This window comes from Ambystoma mexicanum, chromosome 3p (genome assembly GCF_040938575.1).
Source record: "Ambystoma mexicanum isolate Mex_15411 chromosome 3p, UKY_AmexF1_1, whole genome shotgun sequence".
In the NCBI taxonomy this organism is placed as follows: Eukaryota; Metazoa; Chordata; class Amphibia; order Caudata; family Ambystomatidae; genus Ambystoma; species Ambystoma mexicanum.
The window spans coordinates 31,243,550-31,267,532 of record NC_090925.1 but is presented as its reverse complement, the minus strand read 5'-3'; the positions used below and the strand labels follow the sequence as shown (position 1 = coordinate 31,267,532).

The window sequence follows — 23,983 nt, the reverse complement described above, 5'->3', positions numbered from 1 at the left end:
CGTAACTAGGGTGATTCCGTTCCTAAAAAGAGTAGATGAGGTAAATGAAGAATAATTGCACTCATAAGTGAGGCAGACCTCTGTACGCACATGCTTTGAGGTTTCCACAGCCTCTACTTGTGTATGAAATCAACATGTACGTTCTTGAGGCGCTACACCGTCTTGCTCCTAAGATCTCTCACAACGGCATCAGATTTAAACGAAAAATCATCAATGTTTTTATTGCATCCTGTGCAGAGAATCGTTTTATATATTGCTAAATCTCCATAAGTTTAGGAATAAATGTTTGATATTCTTGTAACAACCTTTTCTTCTCCAAATGTGAAGAGGTCATCCTCCCGTCCCATGAAATGATCTTCTTTTAAGATCCATAAATTTGAAATCTTCGATGAGTACAAATGGAAAATCAACCGGAGTCATGAATTCTCAACAATCATCATAGAATTCTATTACCACGGTATTGTTGGTCGAAAACATTGTATCTTTCATGCAAATTGAATGGAATCCTCTTTTGCGGTGAGAATTCTATTAAAATAACCTCAAACCCCTTGACATAGGAGCAAAGAGAGATGATATCCTTTCTGCTTGAACAGGGGTCGACTTGGGGAGTCCTAACAAGGATTTCCAGATTTTTCTTTCCAAAGTCTCAGGGGAATAGCTCAGGGGCAACACGACGCAGAGCAACACAGGTTTGATCCCTGAGGCCATGCTTAGAAATCTCTGGGTATTAAGCGCGTTATAAACAACCTATTATAATTAATTTAAAAAGTATTCTTGATGATTATAGACACTTTTGGCATTGTCCCTGTTCCACGCACCAATGCTGGTACGATTTTATGTGTATATAAATTTATAAGTGGCAACAAAGCATAACCCCCCCCTATTTATCATTCAAGTTCTTTTTTAAATGTAACAATGATGCAATTTTAATTTCTTCATAATTTAATTAAACCTTCTTATAAGAATTAGGACATCAAACCCTATATATTTTGAGTCATCTACTGTTTGCGAGTAAACATTATTAATATGCCAGCAACATGTTTGCTTTCTGGAACAAGCCTTTGGGAACTGCATTACATAGGACTTTACCATATGTATTGCCAGATCAAATTGAACTGCAAAATCCTGTATTGCACTTAAAGTATGTTGAAGACCACTAAGAAGAGACCCCACATCCAAGCCCATGTCTCTGTGGCATCTAACAACTCGTCCAAACTCTTCAAAATCTGCAAGGAGCTGGCCTATCCTGCTGCAGTCTCTACCTCTCCTGTTCCCTCCGTGGCTTCTCATTTCATCACTAAAACGCAGGACATCCTGTCCACCCTCTCTTCCTCTACCTCCTCCAATCCTGGCCTGCATGTGGCCGTCTCTCCTCCTCCTTTTTCCTCCTATCTCTTGTTCATCCCAGACAATGTTTTTAGACAAATACGATCTATGAAAGTCTTGTCAAAGCAGGTTCTCCCCTACTCATCCAGAACCATCAAGGACCACATTGACACCCTTGCCCCAGCCCTGGCCGATTTCTGCAACCACTCCTTTGCCACTGGAACCTCCCCTCCCCTTTAAGCACTCCCCTGTGCACCCCCTTCTAAAGAAGCCCTCTGCCAATCCTTCCTCTCCGACTAACTACTGCCCGATCTCCATCACTCCTTACCTGGGCAAACCATTGCAAAAGCTGGCCATCTCCCAGCTTAATCTACATACTGAATCTGTTAGTTGTCTCCAAGACCACCAGTATGGCTTCAGAGCTGCCAGAAGCACATAAACTACTCTCCTGAACACCCGTGAAGACTTTCTCTCTAACCCTGACTCTAACCTTCCTCTGTCCTCATTCTCCTCTATCTTTCTTCTAATTTTGATGCTGTCAACCATGCCATGCTGTTCAGTCGCCTCTGTGATACCCTGGGTATCACTGATAAGTCCCTGGCCTGGCTGACCTCCTTTCTTACTGACCGACCCTCTCAGGTCCAACTAGGGTCTTTTCTCTCTTCTATCTCTCTCTCTACTTGTGGTGTTCCCCAGGGGTCTAATCTTTCTCCCTGGCTTTTGAACCAATCCCTGGCACCTCTTGCCCACATCATCGCTACATTCTGCTCCAACTTTCAGTGGTATGGGATGACAACCAGCTCGCTTTCAGGCTCCCCTCAGCCGCCTCTTCCCCTTCTATCATACCAGACTGTCTGGCTGCAATTCAGGAATGGTGTGCCGCCAATGATCTATGCCTGAATGCCAATAAGACCGAGATCCTCCTCTTCAGAACACTAGCTCCCTCCTTTTTTCTCTCTCTCTTGCTGCCCACTGTGGACCCTCTTCCTGCTCCTACCTGTGAGGCTAAGAACCTTGGTGTCATCTTCGACTCCACCCTTTCCTTCTCTCCTCACATCTCTAACGGCTCTAAGAAGTCAAACTACCATCTGCATCTCCTCAGAGGTATTCTTCCTTTCCTCACTTTCTCCAAGAAGCTCACCATTTCCAGAGCCCTGGTTCTCTCTAGGCTGGACTATTGCAACAGCCTATTTCCGACCTCTATAACTCATCCAGAACAGGACTGCGAGACTTGTCTTTGGCATCTCGGCCTCTGACTCTCTGTCATGATGCCTACCCCTGGGCAGCTGGACCAAGCCCATTCGCCCCGGAGGCAGGCATCCGGACATCTGTTTAAACCTCAGAAGCCCCAGCTAGGAGCTATCTGGGTTCAGTCCTGGTGCCCTAGGCACCAGGCTCATGGTAGAAATCAGTCCTGGCGCCTAAGGCGCCAGGCTCATAATCATCACTTACCTCAGGCAGACCATGCTGCACATGCATCCAGGCCAACGTGAGACCAGCAGGGACTATTTTTCCACAAGGACTACTTTTCACTCGGGTGTGGTTCTAGGGACTTCTTACCTGGGACTACTTTCAAAGCTATTTAAACCACGCCCGATCTTCAACACACGCTTCGTGTTATTCTGCATTTAGCAGCGTGACACTCACCGTGTCAGCAAACCTGCTTCCAGCCTTCTGCCACGCCCGCCTCAAACACAGAGCTCCTAGGAGAGAAAGTTAAATAGAAGAAGAGGTTAGATTACAGACTTTAATCTGATTCCTCACCTGATTTTCGGATCCTGCATCACTCCGAGCCTGAAGGGACATTCTTCCGGCATGCGTCGCATCCCAGCTACAGCGCCGCTCCATTTTCATCAGCCCACAGCATCTCCGACTCGGCGCTGCCTCCGTCACTTTTTCGGTGATTTTCAACACCTGGGGAAAAGACAAAAAAGCAAGGTGAGCCTAAAGAGACTAAAAAAGACAATCACTTATATTACAAGACTTACCTGATTATCACCAGAGGCTTTATCCTTCAATACGCCGCATCTAGGAAAAAAGGAAAAGACAGTGAGCAATTCTCACGCACCTTTACAAGACAGTTTGGGTAATACAGACTCTTACCTGAACGCCGCCAGCAACTCCAGACAGAATTTGCTGCCGCAAATCAACAGGGAGTGCAAGAGTGAACTTTGGACATTTTGAACTCTTTAAAAACTTGCCAAACTCAGGACTCAATAATCGTCCAGAACCCCAACTCCTAAAACCAGTGAAGTAACTGGTATCTACGCGCCCCTGCATGCCACGCAGGATGGAGAGCTCACCAATCAAAAATATAAGGTGAGAACAATGACCAGGAATATCGGAGGTGGCAAGTGGGGAAAACGGGAGCAGGGAGGGGGGTCTGCATTCACACCCACAGGGCTAAATACCTTTCTCCAACTACAGTTGAATATTTCTACGAGTCAAGCTTACAAGACTGAGGGGGTCCGTCCAGGCAGTCATCTTTGCCCTCCGTTTCACGCTGGTGGAGGCCGCAGCTGTCCAGGTTCGATCTATGCCCCTATGAGAACCAGGTGAGCATAACATAACGCGAAGCCTACCTAAAAAAAAACACCCAGGCGTTATGGAAACTTCTGAAACCGACCAACTAGCCCAACTGTTAGGGGAACTTAGGGCAGAGGTGCACTCTGCACATCAAGAGACTAATGCCCTCAGGAGAGAACTTATTTTGTCAAAGGAACGCACTGATGATCTTGCTAGACAACTGCTGCAAAGCCAAGCCGGCCAAACACCACTACCTGGACTCGGAGAGAATCCAACTCCTGTCTCTTCGAGCAATCCTGTGCAAGTGGTTCTCCCAGGGAGCATTCCTCTAGCTCCACCCGAATGTTTTGCTGGGGACCCGAAAAAGGTTTGCTGTGTTCATGAACCAGTGCCGCTTGCACTTCCTATGCAGACCAGGAGCCTTCCCAAACGACCAAGCCAAAGTAGCCTTTGTACTGTCGTACCTTAGTGGCAGCGCAGCAGATTGGTCAATCCCGCTGGTCAACCAGGATGACCCTCTTCTTTGGGATTTTCAAGGTTTTCAATTGAGTATGGAAAAGCTATTTGCCAGGCATTGGCAGGGTCAGGCCCTGGATAACAAACTTTTACCCCTACTACAAGCACTCAGGATCTGTTAACCTATATTGCAACCTTCAACAGGTTAGTGGTAGATACCGGTTGGCCAGAGGAGAAAAGAATTACTTTATTTCATCGTGGGCTTCGGGGTGAACTCAAAGAGGTTTTGGCCCAAGTGGTGAACCCACCCCAGGATTGCACTTAGTAGTCCAGTTAGACCACCGACTCCAGAATCGAAAGGCTGATCGAGCTAAATTCGAGAAACGAGTTCTGGTCAAACCACATGTTACCTCCAAAGGAACTGACACATCAGAACCCATGCAGATCGGGGGGGGTTAAGGGACCCTTAACGCAAAAAGAAAGAGAAAGAAGACGACAAATGCAATTGTGCCTTTATTGTGGGGCTTCAGGACATTTTCTAAGAGATTGCCCAATTAAACCATCCAAGAAGGTAGCCGGAGTAGCTGTTAGAAATCAAACAGAGCCTGAATCGGGAAACGACCATGCCCGACAAGCGTAGAGGTCCTCTTGTCGAGCTTGAAGAAGGACACTCAGACCTTGCATCTAATCATACCAATGGTCCTCATTGATCCTAGACTCCCATCACGTATGCACCCAGCAAGGGCATATATCGATAGCGGGGCCGTAGGAAACTATATGGACCATAAACTGGCTTCTAGGATGAATCTATCTCTCTGCAAAAAGACAGCTCCGGATGTCGTCACCACAGTCGATGAAACTGAAATTGCCTCAGGGCAATTCCACTCAGGGCAAACTCATTCCACTACAGAGATGACATTGCTGGGTCAGGATGGGCATCGAGAGACTATTGTGTTTGACTTAATCAAAGCCCCACAGTTCCAAATATTACTGGGATACCTTGGTTAGAAACACATAATCCTTGTATTGATTGGAGAGAGAAGAGAATAACCTTCCCGGATTGTGCACACACCTGCTACCCGGAAAAACCCTTGAACAAAGGCCTGGCCACAGTCACTACTCCAGTCGTGCAGTTACCTCAGGAATACCAAGAATTCCAGGCTGTTTTCCAAAAAGAACAGGCAAATACCTTACCGCCACACAGATCATACGATTGTCAAAACGACCTCATCCCCGGTGCACAAACCCCATGCAGCAGAATCTACGCCCTCAGGGAACCCAAAAATCTGCACCTACGACAATATCTAGACCAATACCTTGCTAATGGTTTCATTCGTCCATCCAAGTCCCCGGTTTCCTCAGCTTTGTTCTTCGTACCGGAAAAGGAAGGTGACCTTAGAACATGTATAGACTACCGCGCATTAAACCAGATTACTGTAAAGAACCGATATCCATTACCTTTGATCCCCGAGTTACTAGACCAGGTAAAGGATGCTTGCATTTACACTAAATTAGATCTCAGAGGGGCATATCATTTGGTACGTGTAAAGAAGGGCGACAAATGGAAAACTGCCTTCTGCACCAAATACGGATTGTTCGAATAACAGGTGATGCCCTTCGGGTTGTGCAATGCACCAGCAACCTTCCAGTATTTTATGAACGATGTCCTTCGTGAACTCATCGACGTTTGTGTTGTCGTTTACATTGAAGACATTCTAGTGTACTCTTTCTCAGAATCAGAGCACATTGAGCACGTTCGAGCAGTCCTTCAGAAACTACGTCAGCACAAGTTATTTGCAAACCTGGAAAAATGCGTTTTTCATACCACGGAAGTAGAGTTCCTGGGATTTATCTTGACTCCAAAAGGAGTCCGAATGGACTCTCGAAAAGTGGATGCAATCCTCAAATGGCCATTACCCAATTCAGTTAAAGGAGTACAAAGCATGCTCGGTTTTGCTCATTTCTACTGCAGATTTATTCCAGACTTCTCACAGGTTGTACACCCCATCACAGCACTTTTGCGAAAAAACAAACGCTTCTTGTGAACCGAGGAGGCTGAAAGAGCCTTCCAGGAGTTGAAGTCGAAATTCACATCAGCACCTGTCTTGAAGCATCCTCGTCCCGAACTTCCATACATAGTCGAAACAGATGCATCCAGTTTAGCCATGGGGGCTGTCCTGTCCCAGAAGGATCCCGAAACCGGTCAACTTCATCCTGTAGCCTTTTGGTCCAGAAAGTTTTCGGCCCCCGAATTAAACTATGCGGTTACCGATAAAGAATTGTTAGCCATCAAATCCACCTTCAAAGCTTGGAGACATTACCTTCTCGGTGCTAGGCACACCATCACAGTAATCACTGACCACAGAAAACTGCAGTATTTAAAAACAGCCAAGGCCCAATCATCCCGTCAACTCCGATGGGTGCTATTCTTCGCCGAATTCGATTTCGTGATTACTTATCGACCTGGTTGCAAGAATGGGATAAGCCTTATCCCAAATAGGAATGGGAGAAGCATTTTCGAACCCAGAACCAGTACCCATAAGACCAGGACAAAGAATCCTCGGTGTAACTACTTTACAGACTTTGGAAGATATTCATTTAAAGATTCAACAACTTTTCAATTCAACAGCCCTGCAGGACTGGAACAAAAGAGGCCCAGATTATTCAGTCATTAATGAGTTACCCTACTATCAAGGGTGTCTGTTTTTACCACACAAGGAACTGCAAGAACTGGTAATCTCCAATTACCATGATGCTTTGATGGAAGGACACCCAGTTATTGCCAAGACTGAAGCTAAAATTAAAAGACAAATCTGGAGGCCCACCTTGCGAAAGGACATAAAGTCCTTTGTGTTGTCTTGTGTGATCTGCGCCCAAAACAAAAACCAGAAGAAGAAACCAGCCGGTCTTTTACAGCCTTTGGATATTCCGCCTACACCGTGGCACACTTTGTCTCTAGACTTTATTACAGATCTACCTCCATGTAATGGGTTTAACACAATTCTAGTAGTTGTTGACCTTTTTTCCAAGATGTCTCACTTTATTCCTTTAAAGGGATTACCTTCCGCTTCAATTTTGGCCAAGGAATTCCTTGAAAACATTGTTTGAGTACATGGTTTTCCTTCTGTATTGGTGTCAGATCGAGGTAGTCAATTCATTTTGCAATTCTGGAAGAAATGTTGCCAACTAGCGCAAATCAATGTGAGGTTATCTACTAGTCACCATCCCCAGACCGATGGTCAGACGGAAAGGACCAACCAGACTCTGGAACAATACCTATGTTGCATGTTACAACAGACCGAGGGCAATTGGAAGGATATATTATGGATTGCCGAATACACATACAATAACTCAGTACATTATGGAACCCGGACAAAGCCCCTTTAATACCATTTATGGTCATCATCCTCGAACCTCAGAACTTGATTCACCCCAACACTTGGAAATGCCAGCAGTGACCAATCTGCATTCTACTATTACTCAAGCCTTTAAGGAAGCAACTGAACATTTGAAAAAAGCAAAGGAGAAATACAAGAAGAATACCGATCAGCACAGGAGTGACACTCCCCATTATCAGATTGGAGATCAAGTTTGGCTGGCAACCAGACACATACCCATAAAAGGGACTCGAACTTTTAATCCTAGATATTTGGGGCCTTACACCATTAAAAAAATTATCAACCCAGTAGCAGTTAAATTAGAATTGCCCTCTAGTATGCGGATCCATCCCGTCTTCCATGTTTCACTTCTAAAACCAGTTCAACCCGGAACAAGATTAGCCAAGCCACCTGACCCCATCCTAATAGATGGAGAACCTGAATTCGAGGTAAAAGATATTCTGGACTCTAAGATGGTTAAATCTAAACTTTTTTATTTAATCGATTGGAAAGGTTACGGACCACAGGAAAGGTCATGGGAACCCTGTGACCACGTCCAGGCACCTCGATTAGTGAAGAAATTCCATCAGAACTTCCCAGACAAACCAGGGCCCAGAGGAAGAACAACCTTAGGGGTGGCCTTGGGGGGGAGTGCTGTCATGATGCCTACCCCCGGGCAGCTGGACCAAGCCCATTCGCCCCGGAGGCAGGCATCCGGACATCTGTTTAAACCTCAGAAGCCTCAGCTAGGGGCTATCTGGGTTCAGTCCTGGCGCCCTAGGCACCAGGCTCATAGTAGAAATCAGTCCTGGCGCCTAAGGCGCCAGGCTCATAGTCATGACTTACCTCAGGCAGACCATGCTGCACATGCATCCAGGTCAACGTGAGACCTGGAGGGGCTATTTTTCCACATGGACTACTTTTCACTCCGGTGTGGTTCTAGGGACTTCTTTCCTGGGACTACTTTCAAAGCTATTTAAACCACGCCCGATCTTCAACACACGCCTCGCGTTATTCTGCATTTAGCAGCATGACGCTCACCGTGTCAGCAAACCTGCTTCCAGCCTTCTGCCACGCCCACCTCGAACACGGAGCCCCTAGGAGAGAAAGGAAAATAGGAGAAGAGGTTAGATTACAGACTTTAATCTGATTCCTCACCTGATTTCGGATCCTGCATCACTCCGAGCCTAAAGGGACATTCTTCCGGCACGCGTCGCATCCCAGCTACAGCGCCGCTCCATTTTCATCAGCCCACAGCATCTCCGACTCGGCGCTGCCTCCGTCACTTTTTCGGTGATTTTCAACACCTGGGGAAAAGACAAAAAAGCAAGGTGAGCCTAAAGAGACTAAAAAAGACAATCACTTATATTACAAGACTTACCTGATTATCACCGGAGGCTTTATCCTTCAATACGCCGCATCTAGGAAAAAAAGGAAAAGACAGTGAGCAATTCTCACGCACCTTTACAGGACAGTTTGGGTATTACAGACTCTTACCTGAACGCCGCCAGCAACCTCCAGACAGAATTTGCCACCGCAAATCAACAGGGAGTGCAAGAGTGAACTTTGGACATTTTGAACTCTTTAAAAACGTGCCAAACTCAGGACTCAATAATCGTCCAGAACCCCAACACCTAAAACCAGTGAAGTAACTGGTATCTACGCGCCCCTGCATGCCATGCAGGATGGAGAGCTCACCAATCAAAAATATAAGGTGAGAACACTGATTAGGAATATCGGAGGTGGCAAGTGGGGAGAACGGGAGCAGGGAGGGGGGTCTGCATTCACACCCATGGGGCTAAATACCTTTCTCCATCTACAAGAGAATATTTCTACGAGTCAAGCTTACAAGACTGAGGGGGTCCGTCCAGACAGTCATCTTTGCCCTACGCTTCACGCTGGTGGAGGCCGCAGCTGTCCGGGTTCGATCTACGCCCCTGTGGGAACCAGGTGAGCGTAACACTCTCCTTCTCTCATCTCTGACTGTCTGTCTGCCATCCAGGAGTGGTGTGCCGCCAACAACTTCTGCCTTAATGCCAACAAGACTGAGATTCTACTCATCGGCACACCCACTCCCTCCTTCCCTGCAGCTCTCTGGCGGGCCTCCCTTGGCCCTCTTCCTACTCCCACCTCCAAGGCTAAAGATCTCGGGGTCGTCTTCGCCTCTGCACTCTCCTTCTCCCCTCACATCTTGGACTTCACCAAGACGTCACACTTCTAGCTGCACCTCCTCAGAGGTATTCTTCCTTTCCTCTCCTTCCCCCAGAAGCTCACTGTCTCCAGAGCCCTGGTCTTCTCTAGGCTGGACTATTGTAACAGTCTCTATCTAAATCTGCCTGCCTCTAGCGAGACTTGTCCTTGGCCTCAAGCCCAGGGATCGTATCTCTCCAGGACTGAAATCGCTGCACTGGCTCCCAGTGGCTGCAAGGATTAAGTTTAAAACCCTCAGCATTGTACACAAGACCTTCTGGGGTCTGTGGCCGCAATACCTTCAACTCTCTCTTCCTAAATATCTTCCTTCTCGAGCTCTTCACTCATCTGCCTCCAACTCCCTCAGGGTCCGTCGCTTCTCCAAGAAACGAGTTGGTGGCAGATCACACTCTTCGGCAGGGGCCTCTCTCTGGAACAGCCTTCCAGCCTCTCTGAAACTTGAGGAGAACCATCTCCGGTTCCCGAAGCTCCTCCAAACCTTCCTCTTTGCTTCTGCTTTCTCTTCCCCACCCCCCTGCTGAATTCCTGACCGAAACTGCACTGGTTTACCTGGCCACCCTTTCTGATCCCTGGCCCAGGCCCAGCTAATTACCCACCTGCACTGCCTCCCTGGCAACCCTTGCACCTGGGGACTGCTGTTCTGTATCCCTACAGTCCCCTGCCAGCACTTATGCCTGCACTTCCTTGCACTTGCCACCAGCTGGCCGTCTTATTTATCTTATGTATTCTACCTTTCCCATATACTGCACTTTCCTCTCTACCCCCCTCACACCCGCACTTTTCACTTTTTCCTTCTTCCCCCCTTCCCATGCACTTGCGCGATCTGAATGACACCTGGCCTAGTAGGATCGTTGTGTGTTTTCCCTTTGTCCCCCCCCTTGCCTCGTCGCGCCTTGAAACACTTGTGTATAGGCGCATTATAAATGCCATATCATATCATATCATATCATCAAGGGATCGTATCTCTCCAGCTCTGAAATCTCTGCAGTGGCTCCCTGTGGCGGCAAAGATCAAGTTCATGGCCCTCTGCATTGTCCACAAGGCTTTCTTGGGGGCTGGGACAGCACTACCTCCAACTCTCTCTTCCTAAACATCTCCCTTCTCGAGTCTTCTGCTCATCCACCTCCAACTTGTAGAGGAGCATCTGCATGCCTCTGCATGAAATCTCGCCCCGCCGACTCCTACATGTTGGAAGTCGGAGACTCCGCCATGTCTGACACAGCAGTTGTGCCAATTCTGCAGCGAGTGTTTGAGAAAAGGTATCTTCTGAGAAAACCCTATTAAATGTATCCGCAAAGAGATGAAAATCTGAGGGAGGAACAAGAGACAGGCATGACACACTGAGAAAACTGACTGAAAATAATGCATTTGTCTTACAGAAGCTGATGATGAAGTTAAGAATCGAGTAATCTTTCATATGCGAAAAGAAGACTGCACGCATGTGAAGTGCTATAAAAATGCGACCGGCGAATGATAGCACAGACGCTGAAACGCAAATAGACTAAGTAAAAGCTGGCTATACGTAGTGAATAGACTTCAGGCAAAGCCGCCCTTTTATAGAAGCTGGACATCGGTGTCATGAATTTTACTAAGCTGAAACCCATGAAGAAGAAAGGCTGAGAATTGTGTTGCAGCACAAATAAGCTGAAATCCTGGAAGAGCCCGGAGGGCTGTGTGGCCTGGCATCAAAACAGAAGTAGCTGAGGTCGGTTATCCATTCTCCAAAGCAATAAACGTTAGAAGGATGAATCAGCCCTTTTTGAGGGGCAAAGATAGAACACCAAGAGTGCCAAGGTTTATTCAATTAAGACGTTTAAATGCTGCAGAATAGACCAGAATCGTGGTCTCTTGTCATGTGAGCTGAGGATGAAAATAGAGTTGAGCTTGGAGTCCTAGAACATGGATAGTGAAACCCAGTACTTCCATATTCTCCCACCGGCAAGGACACTTTGCAAGGCTACGTTCAAAGACAATCTGCATGGCAGAAGGCATGGGTGATGAGAGATGTTGGGCTAATTGGGTGGGGAGGTAAAGTCAAGTCCACCTCCTGGCACCTGGGTATGACCTTACGTGCTGCTAAGTGAACCAAATGTTCCAGACATGGCATGAGCATGCCAACCAATTGTTGAAGGCCGTATAATGAAGGGCCTTATAATTTTAGAGCCAATGATATACTGTGTACTTAACAGTGTTGAAGATGGCATGTTTTAGAGCTAGGTATAAGTTGTCGAGCTGATAGTAGATAGCCAATCACAATCCCTTATAGAAAGTATAATTAGATATTCCTCTTGAACGTATTACAATCCCTCATAGGTTTTTCTTATTTGCCACGTAGTATAACATCACTGCTAAAGTATTTTTTGCATATAAGGATGGTTTTATGTGAAATGTGTTGAGAACTGCACAAATGTCTGTTGATGTCCATTGTAACCTCTCTGTTTTAGATAATTGTTAATAAAACAGCAACCTTTGACATCTTCCTGAGTTGGTTTGATTATTTGGACCCATCCATTGCATGCACGATACTAAAGAACCATACGTTCAAACTCTCTGAGAGTCAGACGCATGTCCAAGCAGAGAGTTGGGGGCAGATAGCCTCCTTGCCTCTCTGAACCTTGAGCAGAACCACCTCTGGTTCCAGAAGCAACTCAAGGCCTTCCTTTTCACTTCCGCTTTCTCTCTTCTGCTCCCTTGCTGATGTCCCAACTGATCCATGCACTCCTCACCTGGCTACCCTCTGAACTCGGGGCCCAGGCTCCTGCATGCCCAGTTTCCCTCGCACTGCTTCCAGGCTCCCCCAGCAGTTATAGGCTGTATCTGCAACCCAGCTGTCCCTCCTCTCTGCACTTATGAGCCACTTGCTGGCTGCACTTATTGATTTACCTGCACTTCTCCCTTACCCCCGGCCCCTCGCCACTCCTCCCCTTCCCTCTTACCCGCACTTGCAGAGTCTGAATGACACAAGGCCTAGTAAGATCGTTGTTCTTGTCCTCCCTCTGTTTCCCCCTGCTTGGCTTGTAGCGCCTAGAAACACTTGTGTACAGGCACGTTGTAAATGCCATATAATATCATATCATATTAGAGTCATATACATTATTTAAAGAGCGTCAGCATAAGCCAACCATGGACAGTTCAAGCTCTTCAACTTTAGAGGAACACTTCTAACTTTTTCTAAATAAGTGTCAAAATCCGACAAACATACATTGTAAAACATAATGCCTTGTTAAGTCCTACTTTGGTACAAATACAATTTGGCACTGATCCAAGATCCTCTAGCCTTACATTTGTAGCAGCTGAGGAATGTAGCATGATAAGGAGCGTTAACGAGCCCAAAGGAAGTCCTTTGTTATGTAGTTTTAACCACAATCACGAGCGATTGACAATATTGAATTCTATCCAAAATCAAGGAAAGCAACAGCCCGGCTTCCCAGGGCCGCCTTCATGTTTAAACATGTAATAGGAATCTATTCATTAGGCTAGTTGATCCCTTAGGAAAGACTGTGTGTTGCTTAGGAATAATATTTCTGTCAACATTAAGGTGGAAAATACTTTACTGGTCAGTGTTTGAGATAAGATTTGCAAGTGGGAGTATTTTACTCCCTATTTTTTAAAGTTGGGAGTAAAATGTTTTTTAGGAACCACAATTGTAAGTCCAATTCCCAATGGGAGTATTTTATATCTGAATAAAAATGTATTTAACTGGAAAACAGAAATATTTTTGGAATCCTTAATTAATTATTCAATACACACTAAATGATACGTTTACTTCTTCTAAACATGCCAGAATAATAGCATTTTCTTCCTGTGGTACTATATGCACTACTGCTCCAAAGAAATCCTTTGAACTGTGCAGGTACAAGATTCTACGTGTCTGTTTCCTATTTTTTGTTTGAAGTAGTTTTACTCCCTATTTTTATTTTTTATATTTGCTATTTTTAGGGAGTAAAAGTGGACAATACATGCCTTTTCTGTAGGGCTGAGTGAGGTTGTCTGAAATACATTTTTTGGTGTGTGTGTTCTATTAATCAGAGAACTAAGCATCATATTCGGCTCTTTACAGGTGTTTTTGGGGAGCTTTGCAATGGACAGCTGGCACTCCCCGGGAAGCGAGAGATCACGGTTGCTATAAAGACCTTAAAGTGTGATCACAGCGACATGCAGCGTCGAGACTTCTTGAGTGAGGCGAGTACCATGGGGCAGTTCGACCACCCGAATGTACTCCACCTGGAGGGAGTGGTGACCAAAAGTCGCCCCATCATGATCGTCATAGAATTTATGGAAAACGGATCTCTGGACTCATTTCTCAGGGTAAGAGTGCGATATGTGTTTGCCATGTGATCCGTCTAATAGTTTAAAGTCTGTCTTTATCTAGGTATTAAGTGTGTTTCTTTAAAGTAATGCATGGCATAGCCTGACTAAGAGAGGGAACTGGGATATTGTTGGCAGAATTGGTGGTATCGCTGCTACCCGTAATATATCTCAACTCTCTTGGAATGCCTCCAGTCTTTTCTCATTCCTCACACGGATTATCTGTATTCATGCAGGCCTCCTACATGCTTTCAATGACACCCTTGCTGATACCATCGTACAGCTCCAAGTCTCATACACCAAGCTTATGATCATCGACGAGCCCGCCCTCCATGACCTTCGCACCGTCCAGCAGCCTTTGTTATCAGACATCTGGCCAGTGGTCAAAGACACAGTAAATGTCACCAGACCTGCAAAGTTACCTCCATTGTCTCCTTTATCACCTCTTCACCACAGACATTCTTTACCTCACCCCTCTTGCTCATGTGCCTAATTTGCCTGTCAATTCTCTGACTCCTCTGATCACCCGGCCATGGATAAGAGCATCCATATGATCCTACAACTCTGCATCATTACCCCTCCTAACTCCAGCCCTTCTATCACCAGGTTTAATATTTACAATATCCTTACTTCATATCTCGCTTTCTTGCTGGCTTGCCACCCCTTCCTGATTCAAAGGCACTCTTCATTGCTCCTCTCCTGGGCCCCTGGAGTGTAGACATAACACACACCTACTAGCAAAGAACTGGTGGTTCCTGCTTTCCCCGAGGGAAAACCTAAAATGGTTACCAGTACAAATTACATCCCCGGCCCCATTTGGGGCTTTTCCTACTGGCATTATTCTCACCAGCATCCAGGGTCACCTTTATGGACTTGAGCCCACAGCAGGGAAATATACCTAATTCTCTTTCTCTGGTTTTGTTCAGGAATTGGGTTTATTGTCCTGTAATCAGCGTCTTTCTCCAGTGACTTCCTGCCCTGTACTCTTGTAATCTGTGTCTTTCTCCAGTGACTTCCTGTCCTGTACTCTTGCAATCAGTGTCTTTCTCCAGTGACTTCCTATCTGCAGTCAGGGCCTGGGTTACATCCACATTGGGCTCTTTGGTCTTTTGACTCTAGGCAGGCAATGGGCTTTAGTTCCCATTAGGAACATATACAGCTTCTACAAAAACATTGAATAGCTCTCCTCTGCTGCTCTCACTTTCTCACCTATAACAGTTCTCCAACTCTCCTTCTGAACTCTCATATCAACTGACTCTATTTGCATCCTTGTATGCTGTCCTCTATGCCGTAAGGGCCCCAATGAGGCCTGGGATTGGGTGCCTTTTTACCTGTTCTCTCAGGACTGCATGGTTTCCCCTGACTCTGTACTGCCATCTCCTGCTAATGTGGTTCTCATTTCATCTTTATGCCTCCAATGGTTGCAACTTCCTGCATTTATTGTGTTCTGTTGACATGTCCTGAGCATGTACCGAGGGATTAAAACCAGTGGCAGCACCCTGAGGTCAGGCATTCCAGACAAGGCATCTCTGCAGCTTCATGTGACCACATACTGCTTCTCCAATGCATGCTGACAGGAGCACGGGAGTGTATAAAAAAAGTCTTCCTGACTCCTCTCTCATTCATTCCTCTCTACTGCACATGGGAATCCATTAGTGTGAGATCCCTGGGAGTGCGGGAGCAGGTGTGGATTTACAAAACACCCTTGCCTCCTGATGTCCACAGTCCATGTTCCTAAATCTCCTTGAAAGGAGACCTCTGAATCGTGCGATGAATCCTGTGGAGTCATCACTGATCCCTAGCCTAAAGTCTCCTTCCATGCCACCAGGGGAAGGCAGCTGCTTCCTGATCGAGACCCTGGGGGTGGCATTATGAGGGAGGATCACGTGGGAAGAGAGGGCTGTTGGGAAGAAGTGGCAACTTCCTTAGGAGAGAAGCAGTATTCAGCCTTTTGTGGGGAGGAAGATTCTATAATATCCAAATACCTGAGGTCATGTAGCCAGTATGCAAGACCCACCAATGTGAAAACCCCAAACATAATATATGAAAGACCACCTAAACATGAGACGTCTCCCTCTTCGGGAATATATGGATCACATGTGGTACCCCCTGAATACAATGGTCCTGTCTTGGGTAAAAATCATAAACTCAATGTTGTTGCAGATAATGTTCATATGACATCTGCTGTTTCCTCTAACCATCAGTTCAAACACATTGACTTTGGGAAAACTAGAAACATTATGGACTTCAATGCCCAGAATACTGATAGAACTGAGACAAGGAAGAGGAGTGAAGAGTTGATGAGTATCACTGGTGATGTCAAACAGACTGTGCAGTCTATTTGTTTCAAATCTAAACAGCTGAGCAGGACATTTAAATCGAAAGGTCAGATGCAGCTGAGAAACAGAGGTAGAGGAAGGAGAAGAAGAGTGGCAGGAGCAGCAGAAACAGAAGCCGAAACGGAAGCCACGGTCGCAGAAGAAGTAGCGGGATTCTGCAGAGTGTGTGCAGCAGGAAGCAGAAGCATGGAAGATTGCCAAGATGTGAGATGCCCAGCAGAGAGGGAGAAACACTCCTAGGTGACGGAGGATCGCGCCAGCAGACTGGCTTACCTGAAGACCCGGTGAAGCCTGGCAAGCTCCCGGGAAGTGATGCGTGAGCAGCAGCAACCACAGAAGAGCGGTCAACAATGCTAGTGGACCGATGAGCATCTGGCAGTGGCCCGATGCCCCACCTGCATTGCAGTCGCACCGGAGCACAGTGAAAAGAGTGAGAAACCAAACAGTATCTCACTCGCTAGACCGCAGGGGCTTGTCATCCAGGTGGCCAGGAAACAGCAATCACTTTTGGATCCAGTTCCTGGGGGTGGAACAGTGCAGGATGATCACCTGGGTGAGGGGCTTGCAGAGAGTGGGGGTGAGATAGCCAATGGTGAGATGCGGTAATCACCTTTATTTTGTTTATCAAACCCATCCTATGTTTTAAGATGCACTGAGATCCCAACCACCCCCCTTTTTTTACACAAGAACACGGCCTGGGAAGAGGGTGACTGAGAATAACAACACTGACTTGCATACATGAAACTGGCCATGAATGGCTAATCGGGTCAGGCAAAGGCAGGCACTTAATCCTAAGTGCATACACCTGATACCAATTAGCTCTCCTCAGACGAATAAAAGGCTAAAACCAAAGACACTCTCTGAGCAAGGCAGAACACGAGAATGGGCAGAACTTCTGGGATGAAGGCACACCTACTGGAGCAGAGCAAGGGATGAGAGCAGAGGGCTGAAAACCCCAAGGCTTCCCTATTGGAGGTTGTGGTTTAAGAGACTGAAAAGGCCATATTCCACAAGTGAAGATTGCATTGTGTTTCAAGAACGTCGGAGTTGGGGAGGCAAGGTCAAGCCTGTGGTACTAACCTTGACTTGAAAATCAGAAAAAGCCAAACAATAAAAGAGTGCACACAGCCGGTGAGGTGGCAAGAGACCTGAGAGACCGATGCGTGTTATAGTGAATGAAGTAACAACATCATATCACATTTGAAGGCTGCACGTGTGTGTATGAGACGCACAGTAAGGCAGAGCTGTAAATGAACTTTGATGTAAAGAACAGCTGGGAAATCAGAGATACTATGTAACAGAGTGGTCCGGTGAAAGGAAGCAACCCACTGGAAAGTCTCTATGAAAAGTACTTTGTTTAAAGCGAGAAAGCAAATGAAAAGTAAAAGTAAAAGGAGGAAGAAGATTAATTCATAGAGAAGGGAAGTGTGAACTTTGAGTCAAAGTTTTCCTGCAGTCGTCTGACAAATAAGCCACGCACATTCGAAAGTCTTCGCCATCCATAAGGGGACCGAGCCCGACAGAGGGCAATCCGAAGTTTGTGTGGAAAGATATTGTGAATGATCCGAGCCCGACAGAACTAGACCCGAAGGGAAATAAGCTCGGAGAAGGGACCCCCCCCCTTGCAACTTGTGTTGAAATGTATTGTAGGAGATCTGAGCCCAACAGAGGGAGATCTAAAAGAACTGTGTAGTGAAAGGTCTGAGTCCAGCAGAGGGGTGTCTTTTGGGAAGGTTTTGGATAAGACATTCTTTTGGAAGAAAGAGAAAGAGTCTCGATCGTGGAATGACAGGCGGGCTTAGATCCTATTGTAGACATTTTTTTTCTTTTCACGCTTTTTGTATAAGAAATAGGGCAGGCATTAGGTTTATTAGCATAGGCCATTTTAATTTGACAGACTCCACTACAGCTGCGGTCGAGGCTACTCCCATCTTAGTTAGAGGGTAGAATAGGAGTTTTTCCAATCCCAACCATTTAAATAAAGGTTTTACAAATTGTACTGATTGTGTCAGTCTCTGCTTGTGATACCATGCCTCCCCTACAAAACACCCAGAGAAGCCAAAGGAAGCCGGTGAGTATAGCTAGAGAGAGATGTAACCCTGGGCGCTCCATAACAGACAATTACAATTAAAAGACAATTGTGAAATCCGACTAAGTAGAAAAGAAGTGAAAATAGGGTACAATTCTCCTCACCTGGGACATCAGATTGGGGAAACCTGGAAACTGCATTGCCACCAGCCAAGAGTATATAAAGCAGAGCAAGAAGGGCAAAAATGGTGCAATTCTCCTCACTGGGGATACCAGTCTGGGGAAACGTGGATCCCACATTGCCATTGCTACAAAAAGAGAAACCATTGAAGGTGGTGTGAAATTAAAACCATTCCTAGTAGGGGAGTAAGCCAGAAGAGATACAAGTTGCATGAAGCTGAAGTCTAATTCCTGGCGTTCAGGAAAGGACCAGTTACAGTTGCCTTCAAATAGAAAACTTTGTGCTTATAACAAAGGTTGTGTGTGAGTTGAGACCCATTCCTGGCAGGTGAGTAAACAAGGAAAGGAGCAGTTGTTTTCAAGAAGATAACCTTGCTATCATAAAATGGTTGTGTGTGAAGTTGAAACCCATTCCTGGCAGGCGAGTCAACCAGGAAAGGAACAGTTGTTTTCAAGAAGAGAACTTTGCTATTATAAAAGGGTTTTATGTGAAGTTGAAACCATTCCTGGCAGATGAGTGAACCAGGAAAGGAACAGTTGTTTTCAAGGAAAACACTTTGTTGCTATAAAGAGTAATTAGGAAAGAAGATATTTGCTTTATCATAGCTTTATCCTTTTGACAAACGATTGTGTCACAAGAGACATTTGCTGTGCTGTCCTGACAAAGTTATCCAATGGAAAAAAAGATTTTTGACATGTTTCTAAGTAATCATTTTGGAAGAGACATTTCCGTTACTTATTTGTTGGATGAAAGAAACCTTTTTCATTGAACTAAATACAACATAGTTCAAACAGCTCTTGTAAAAGCCTTTCTGAATTAACTCAAGGCAAGGGAATCGAACCCTGGTCACAAGGATTGTTTTATGGGAAAACTGAGTTTGAACTTTTGCACATTTTGGTTAAAGTGATTACAGACATATTTACTGTATGCATTTTGATTGCATGCATTAGTGTGAGGGTCATATATTTGCACACAAGGCCATCTTTCTTTAGCTTTCAGTTTGATAGGCAGTAACCTTCAGGTTGGCATAGGGAGATATAGGTGTTCATTCCATCCCCTTTTTAATTTTCATAAATATGTCAAAAGTCGAGAAAACTCCAACTTTGTGTCTGTGTCTCATTTCTGACCCCTCACTATCTCCAGCTTATATGTGTAATATCCTTACTCCATTCCCAGTCTGCACCTATAGTTTGTACAATAATTCTCCTCCAGAGTAGCTTGGGGAGCGGAAAGAAGCACTGGGAAATCACGCATGTAGCAATTACATGTGATGCTTCCGCGAGTGCATGTCCTCCCCTGGCCGCCAAACCCTTCTGGGCTGGCCCCCTCTTTCCTGCAATGCCCAAACAGTTACAAAACATTTCTGTTTCAATCGTCAGGGATTTTACTTGCGTCATCCCTTCCACCATGCATGCTACTAAAAGCTCTTTAAATAATGTTGATACCATTACACTGGATCCCATAATGTGCCCTTCTTCCCACCTCCTTACAATGATCCAAATGCCACTACCCCCATCCTCCTTCTACCTTATCTCTAAGCATCAGCTGCTCTCTCTCTTTCGAAGTCAGAAGCCGAGGTCTCCTGGCAACGGTTGCCCAGGCTCTTTTTTAAAAGTTGCCCCTTCTCTTCAGCTGCTTACTTCTCCTGTTTAATTCACTCTTCTCTTCTGGGATCTCCCTGGATTTCAAGTATGCCATCACTGATTTCTTGCAAATCCCTCATTGGTCCTTCACGCAGAAGACTTCCTTTCCTCTTCTTCTCAGTACATAAACTGTAATCACAGAAGTATTAGAGGACTTGTGAATGGTTGAAAATGACAGCAGAGATTGAGGTTCAGTCCTTGTGACTCATCCACTTTCTTCCTTTTAAATTGAACGCACAAACCCTTGAACATGGGATCGCCCATGGATATTTTTTCTTGTCCCTTCTATTTGGCATACTCCTCTGCCCCTTAGCCCTGCTCATCTACCCCTTTGGTTTCATATTCAATTCTGATGCGGGCGACTCTCTCAGACCTCAGCGATGCTAGATAAATCTCCCAATCCCATTGTAGACAATGTTTGCCCAGGTACTTTAGGTAGTACACTCCTGGTTAAAAGACAACTGACTCATTCTTACCAATGGCAGAACTGAGGTCCGCATATGTAACCACCAGCTTCAGGTAGGTGAGCACAGTTCTCACTCAATTAATACAAAATAAAAAAAATAACTACATGCTCGTTTCACTGGCCTGGCTGACCTCTTTCCTCTCTGATCGACCCTCCCAGGTCCAACTTGGGTCCTTCCTTTCCTCCATCTGACTCTCTACTTGTGGTGTTCCCCATGGGTCTAACCTCTCTCCCTATCTGTTCAACCAATACCTGGCACGCCTCACCCACTGCATTGCCGCTCTCTGCTCCAACTTTCAGTGCTATGCAGATGACACTCAGCTCTCTTTCAGGGTTCCCTCAGCTACCTCTTCTCCCTCCATCATCTCTGACTGTATGTCTGCCATGCAGGAATGGTGTGCCACCAATGATCTCTGCCTTAACGCCGGTAAAATGGTGGCTCTCCTCATCGGCACACTTGCAACCTTCTTTCCTGTCACTCTCTGGCCAGCCTTCCTTGGCCTTCTTCCTGTTCCCACCGGTGAGGCTTAGAACCTCAGGGTCATCTTCGACTCCACACTCTCCTTTTCTTCTCACATCTCAGATGTCTCTAAGAAGTCAAACTACCAACTGCACCTCCTCAGAGGTATTCTTCCTTTCCTCTCCTTCCCCCAGAAGCTCACTGTCTCTAGAGCTCTGGTTCTCTCTAGGATAGACTACTGCAACAGCCTCTTTCTAAATCTGCCTGTTTCTACTCTCTGCCCTCTGCAACTCACCCAGAACAGGACTGCAAAACCTGTCCTTGGCCTCAAGCCCTGGGATCGTATCTCTCCAGCCCAGAAATCTCTTCATTGTCTCCCAGTGGCGGCAAGGGTTCAATTCAAGACCCTCTGCATTGTCCACAAGGCTTTCTTTGGCCTGGGTGCATAATGCCTTCAACTCTTCCTCCATAAATACCTTCCCACTCGAGTTCTTTGCTCCTCCACCTCCAACTCCCTCAGGGCCAGTCGCTTCTCCAAGCAATGAGTTGGGGGTAGATCTCTTTCCACGGCTAGGGCCTCCCTCTGGAACAGCCTCCCTGCCACTCTGAAACTTGACGAAAGCCATCACCAGTTCTGTTATCACCTCAAGACCTTCCTCCCTGCTTCTGCCTTTGCACTTCTTCTCGCCTGCTCGATCTGTCTGCTTCGGCTCTTTGCACTTGGCTACCCTCTGATCTTGGGCCCAGGTCACTGCCCACCCAGCCACACACTCGCACAGCCCTCTAGCAACCCTTGCACTGGTTCTGTATCTGTAACCATACAGTCCTCTTACCTGCTCTTATCAGACACCCCCGGTCTGCTCATTAAACCTCGCACTTGCCACCCTGCTGGCTGCACTACCAGTTTTTGTTGTTTTTATCCCTTGCTCATCACTTTCCACCTCTTCTCTCTCCCTTGCACTTTCTCCCTACCTTCTCCCCTGCACTCTTGCGTTCTCAATGTCACTGGGCCTAGTAAGGTCGTTGTTTTGTCCTCCTTGTTCCCCTCCCATGCCTTGTCATGCTCAGAAACACATGTGTATGAGCGCCATACAAATAAAATATCATATCATATTGGCTGATTGCTCCCAAATCCTGATGCATATCTCAATGTCCACACTTTCAGGGAAGGAACACATCCCTCTCTTCAAAATTCCAAAGGGCACCACAACCAGAATCCTCTGCTTTTCCTCGAGAAACCTCCTCTGAATCCTCACCTTTACCAGAGTCATTATTTGGTGGTCGAGCATTGGTCAATCTCGGCGATAGAGTCTGGACATTCCCAACCGTCTGGCCTCCTTAAAGGCCATCCTGATCTAACTTCTTCCGGTCCATCATCGCCGCCCTAGACTCCCCCCCACCCAAGAGGCCACCGGGTTGACGAACATCCCGCTCAGCAGAAAATATTGATAATCCTCAAAATAATCAAATGAAGAGTAATAATTATACTAAAATATGTTAAATGTAATGGATCCATACAATTGTTTATCACATTAAGGATATCATTTTGCATGAGTAGATTTGTCATTTATACGTGAAGGAAACATTCCTTAGCAATCAGATATTAAGGAAGACGTGCTTTACAGGATATACTTGAATATGGTTTAATAATATGGATTCAGACTATCAATTGAGCTCTCTTGGGTGGATAATAAGGTGTTGGTTTGGTATTGTGAATTGTGTAAGAGAGGATACGAGGAGCCACGTGAAACCTCCCAGACATTTGTACCTCATGCGTAAGTACATGAAACAACCCACACAGTGCTTGATCACCAGTCTGAAGATGTCCATTGTTACACAAAATAAAGTACCCTGTGTTCCATCTGATCTCTGAGTCTCAAGCAGGCAATATGAGATGATGTTGAGAAAGTTCATATTTTTCGACAGTCTCTTATCATCTTGTGTTACCTTAATTAAACAATGTGTTGCCTTTATTCCTCAAAAAGCCATACTTATGATGCACTCTCTCGTAGTAATCAGACTGACTCCGGCATCCCAAGAAACAGCACACATTGCAAGCTAAAGGGATTTTATTGAGATCTTAGACCCACATTTCAGAATCAACCAGACATGTGACGCTATATCTAACACTTGTGAAAGATTGCTGTCTTTTCCTTAGAAATTCTCATGTGAAGCCTGAGTGAGTGTGTATACTTGTGTAGACCGTAAGAACACCTACTTGCGTCTTAGCGCGGCTTGTGGCTCTTTCTCATGCACTTTCTCATTTCTGCCCCTTCCAGCAAAATGAAGGCAATTTCAGTGTGATCCAGATGGTGGGTATGCTGCGGGGCATCGCCGCGGGCATGCGCTTCCTCTCCGACAAAAACTATGTGCATCGAGACCTGGCTGCACACAGCATTCTTGTCAACAGTAACTTGGTCTGCAAAGTGTCAGGCTTCGGCCTATCCCATTTCATAGAAGATGAAGCGTCCAACCTCACATACGCCGGGACACTGGTGAGATGCCAGACCATATTTCAGACATAAGAGCTCCTTTAATCCTGGTCTAGCATGTCAGCCTTCCTGTTACTGAGGACTCCAAATAGTGCTTAATCCTCCAGAAATCCTACATCACCTCCCTGATGTCAGTATAGGGTCCTATGTATTATCATTGAGGTTGGGGT

General features: G+C 45.9%; 1 protein-coding gene across 2 annotated transcripts in view; it reads left to right on the top strand.

Moving 5' to 3' along the window:
* LOC138580098 (ephrin type-B receptor 5-like) overlaps positions 1-23,983 on the top strand; it is a 761,617-nt gene that overhangs the window by 645,781 nt on the left and 91,853 nt on the right. For both annotated transcript variants that reach the window (XM_069650378.1, XM_069650379.1), the window contains 2 exons: positions 13,957-14,204; positions 23,601-23,816. In XM_069650378.1, the coding sequence (XP_069506479.1) occupies positions 13,957-14,204; positions 23,601-23,816 (464 nt within the window). The remainder of the gene's footprint in view (positions 1-13,956; positions 14,205-23,600; positions 23,817-23,983) is intronic.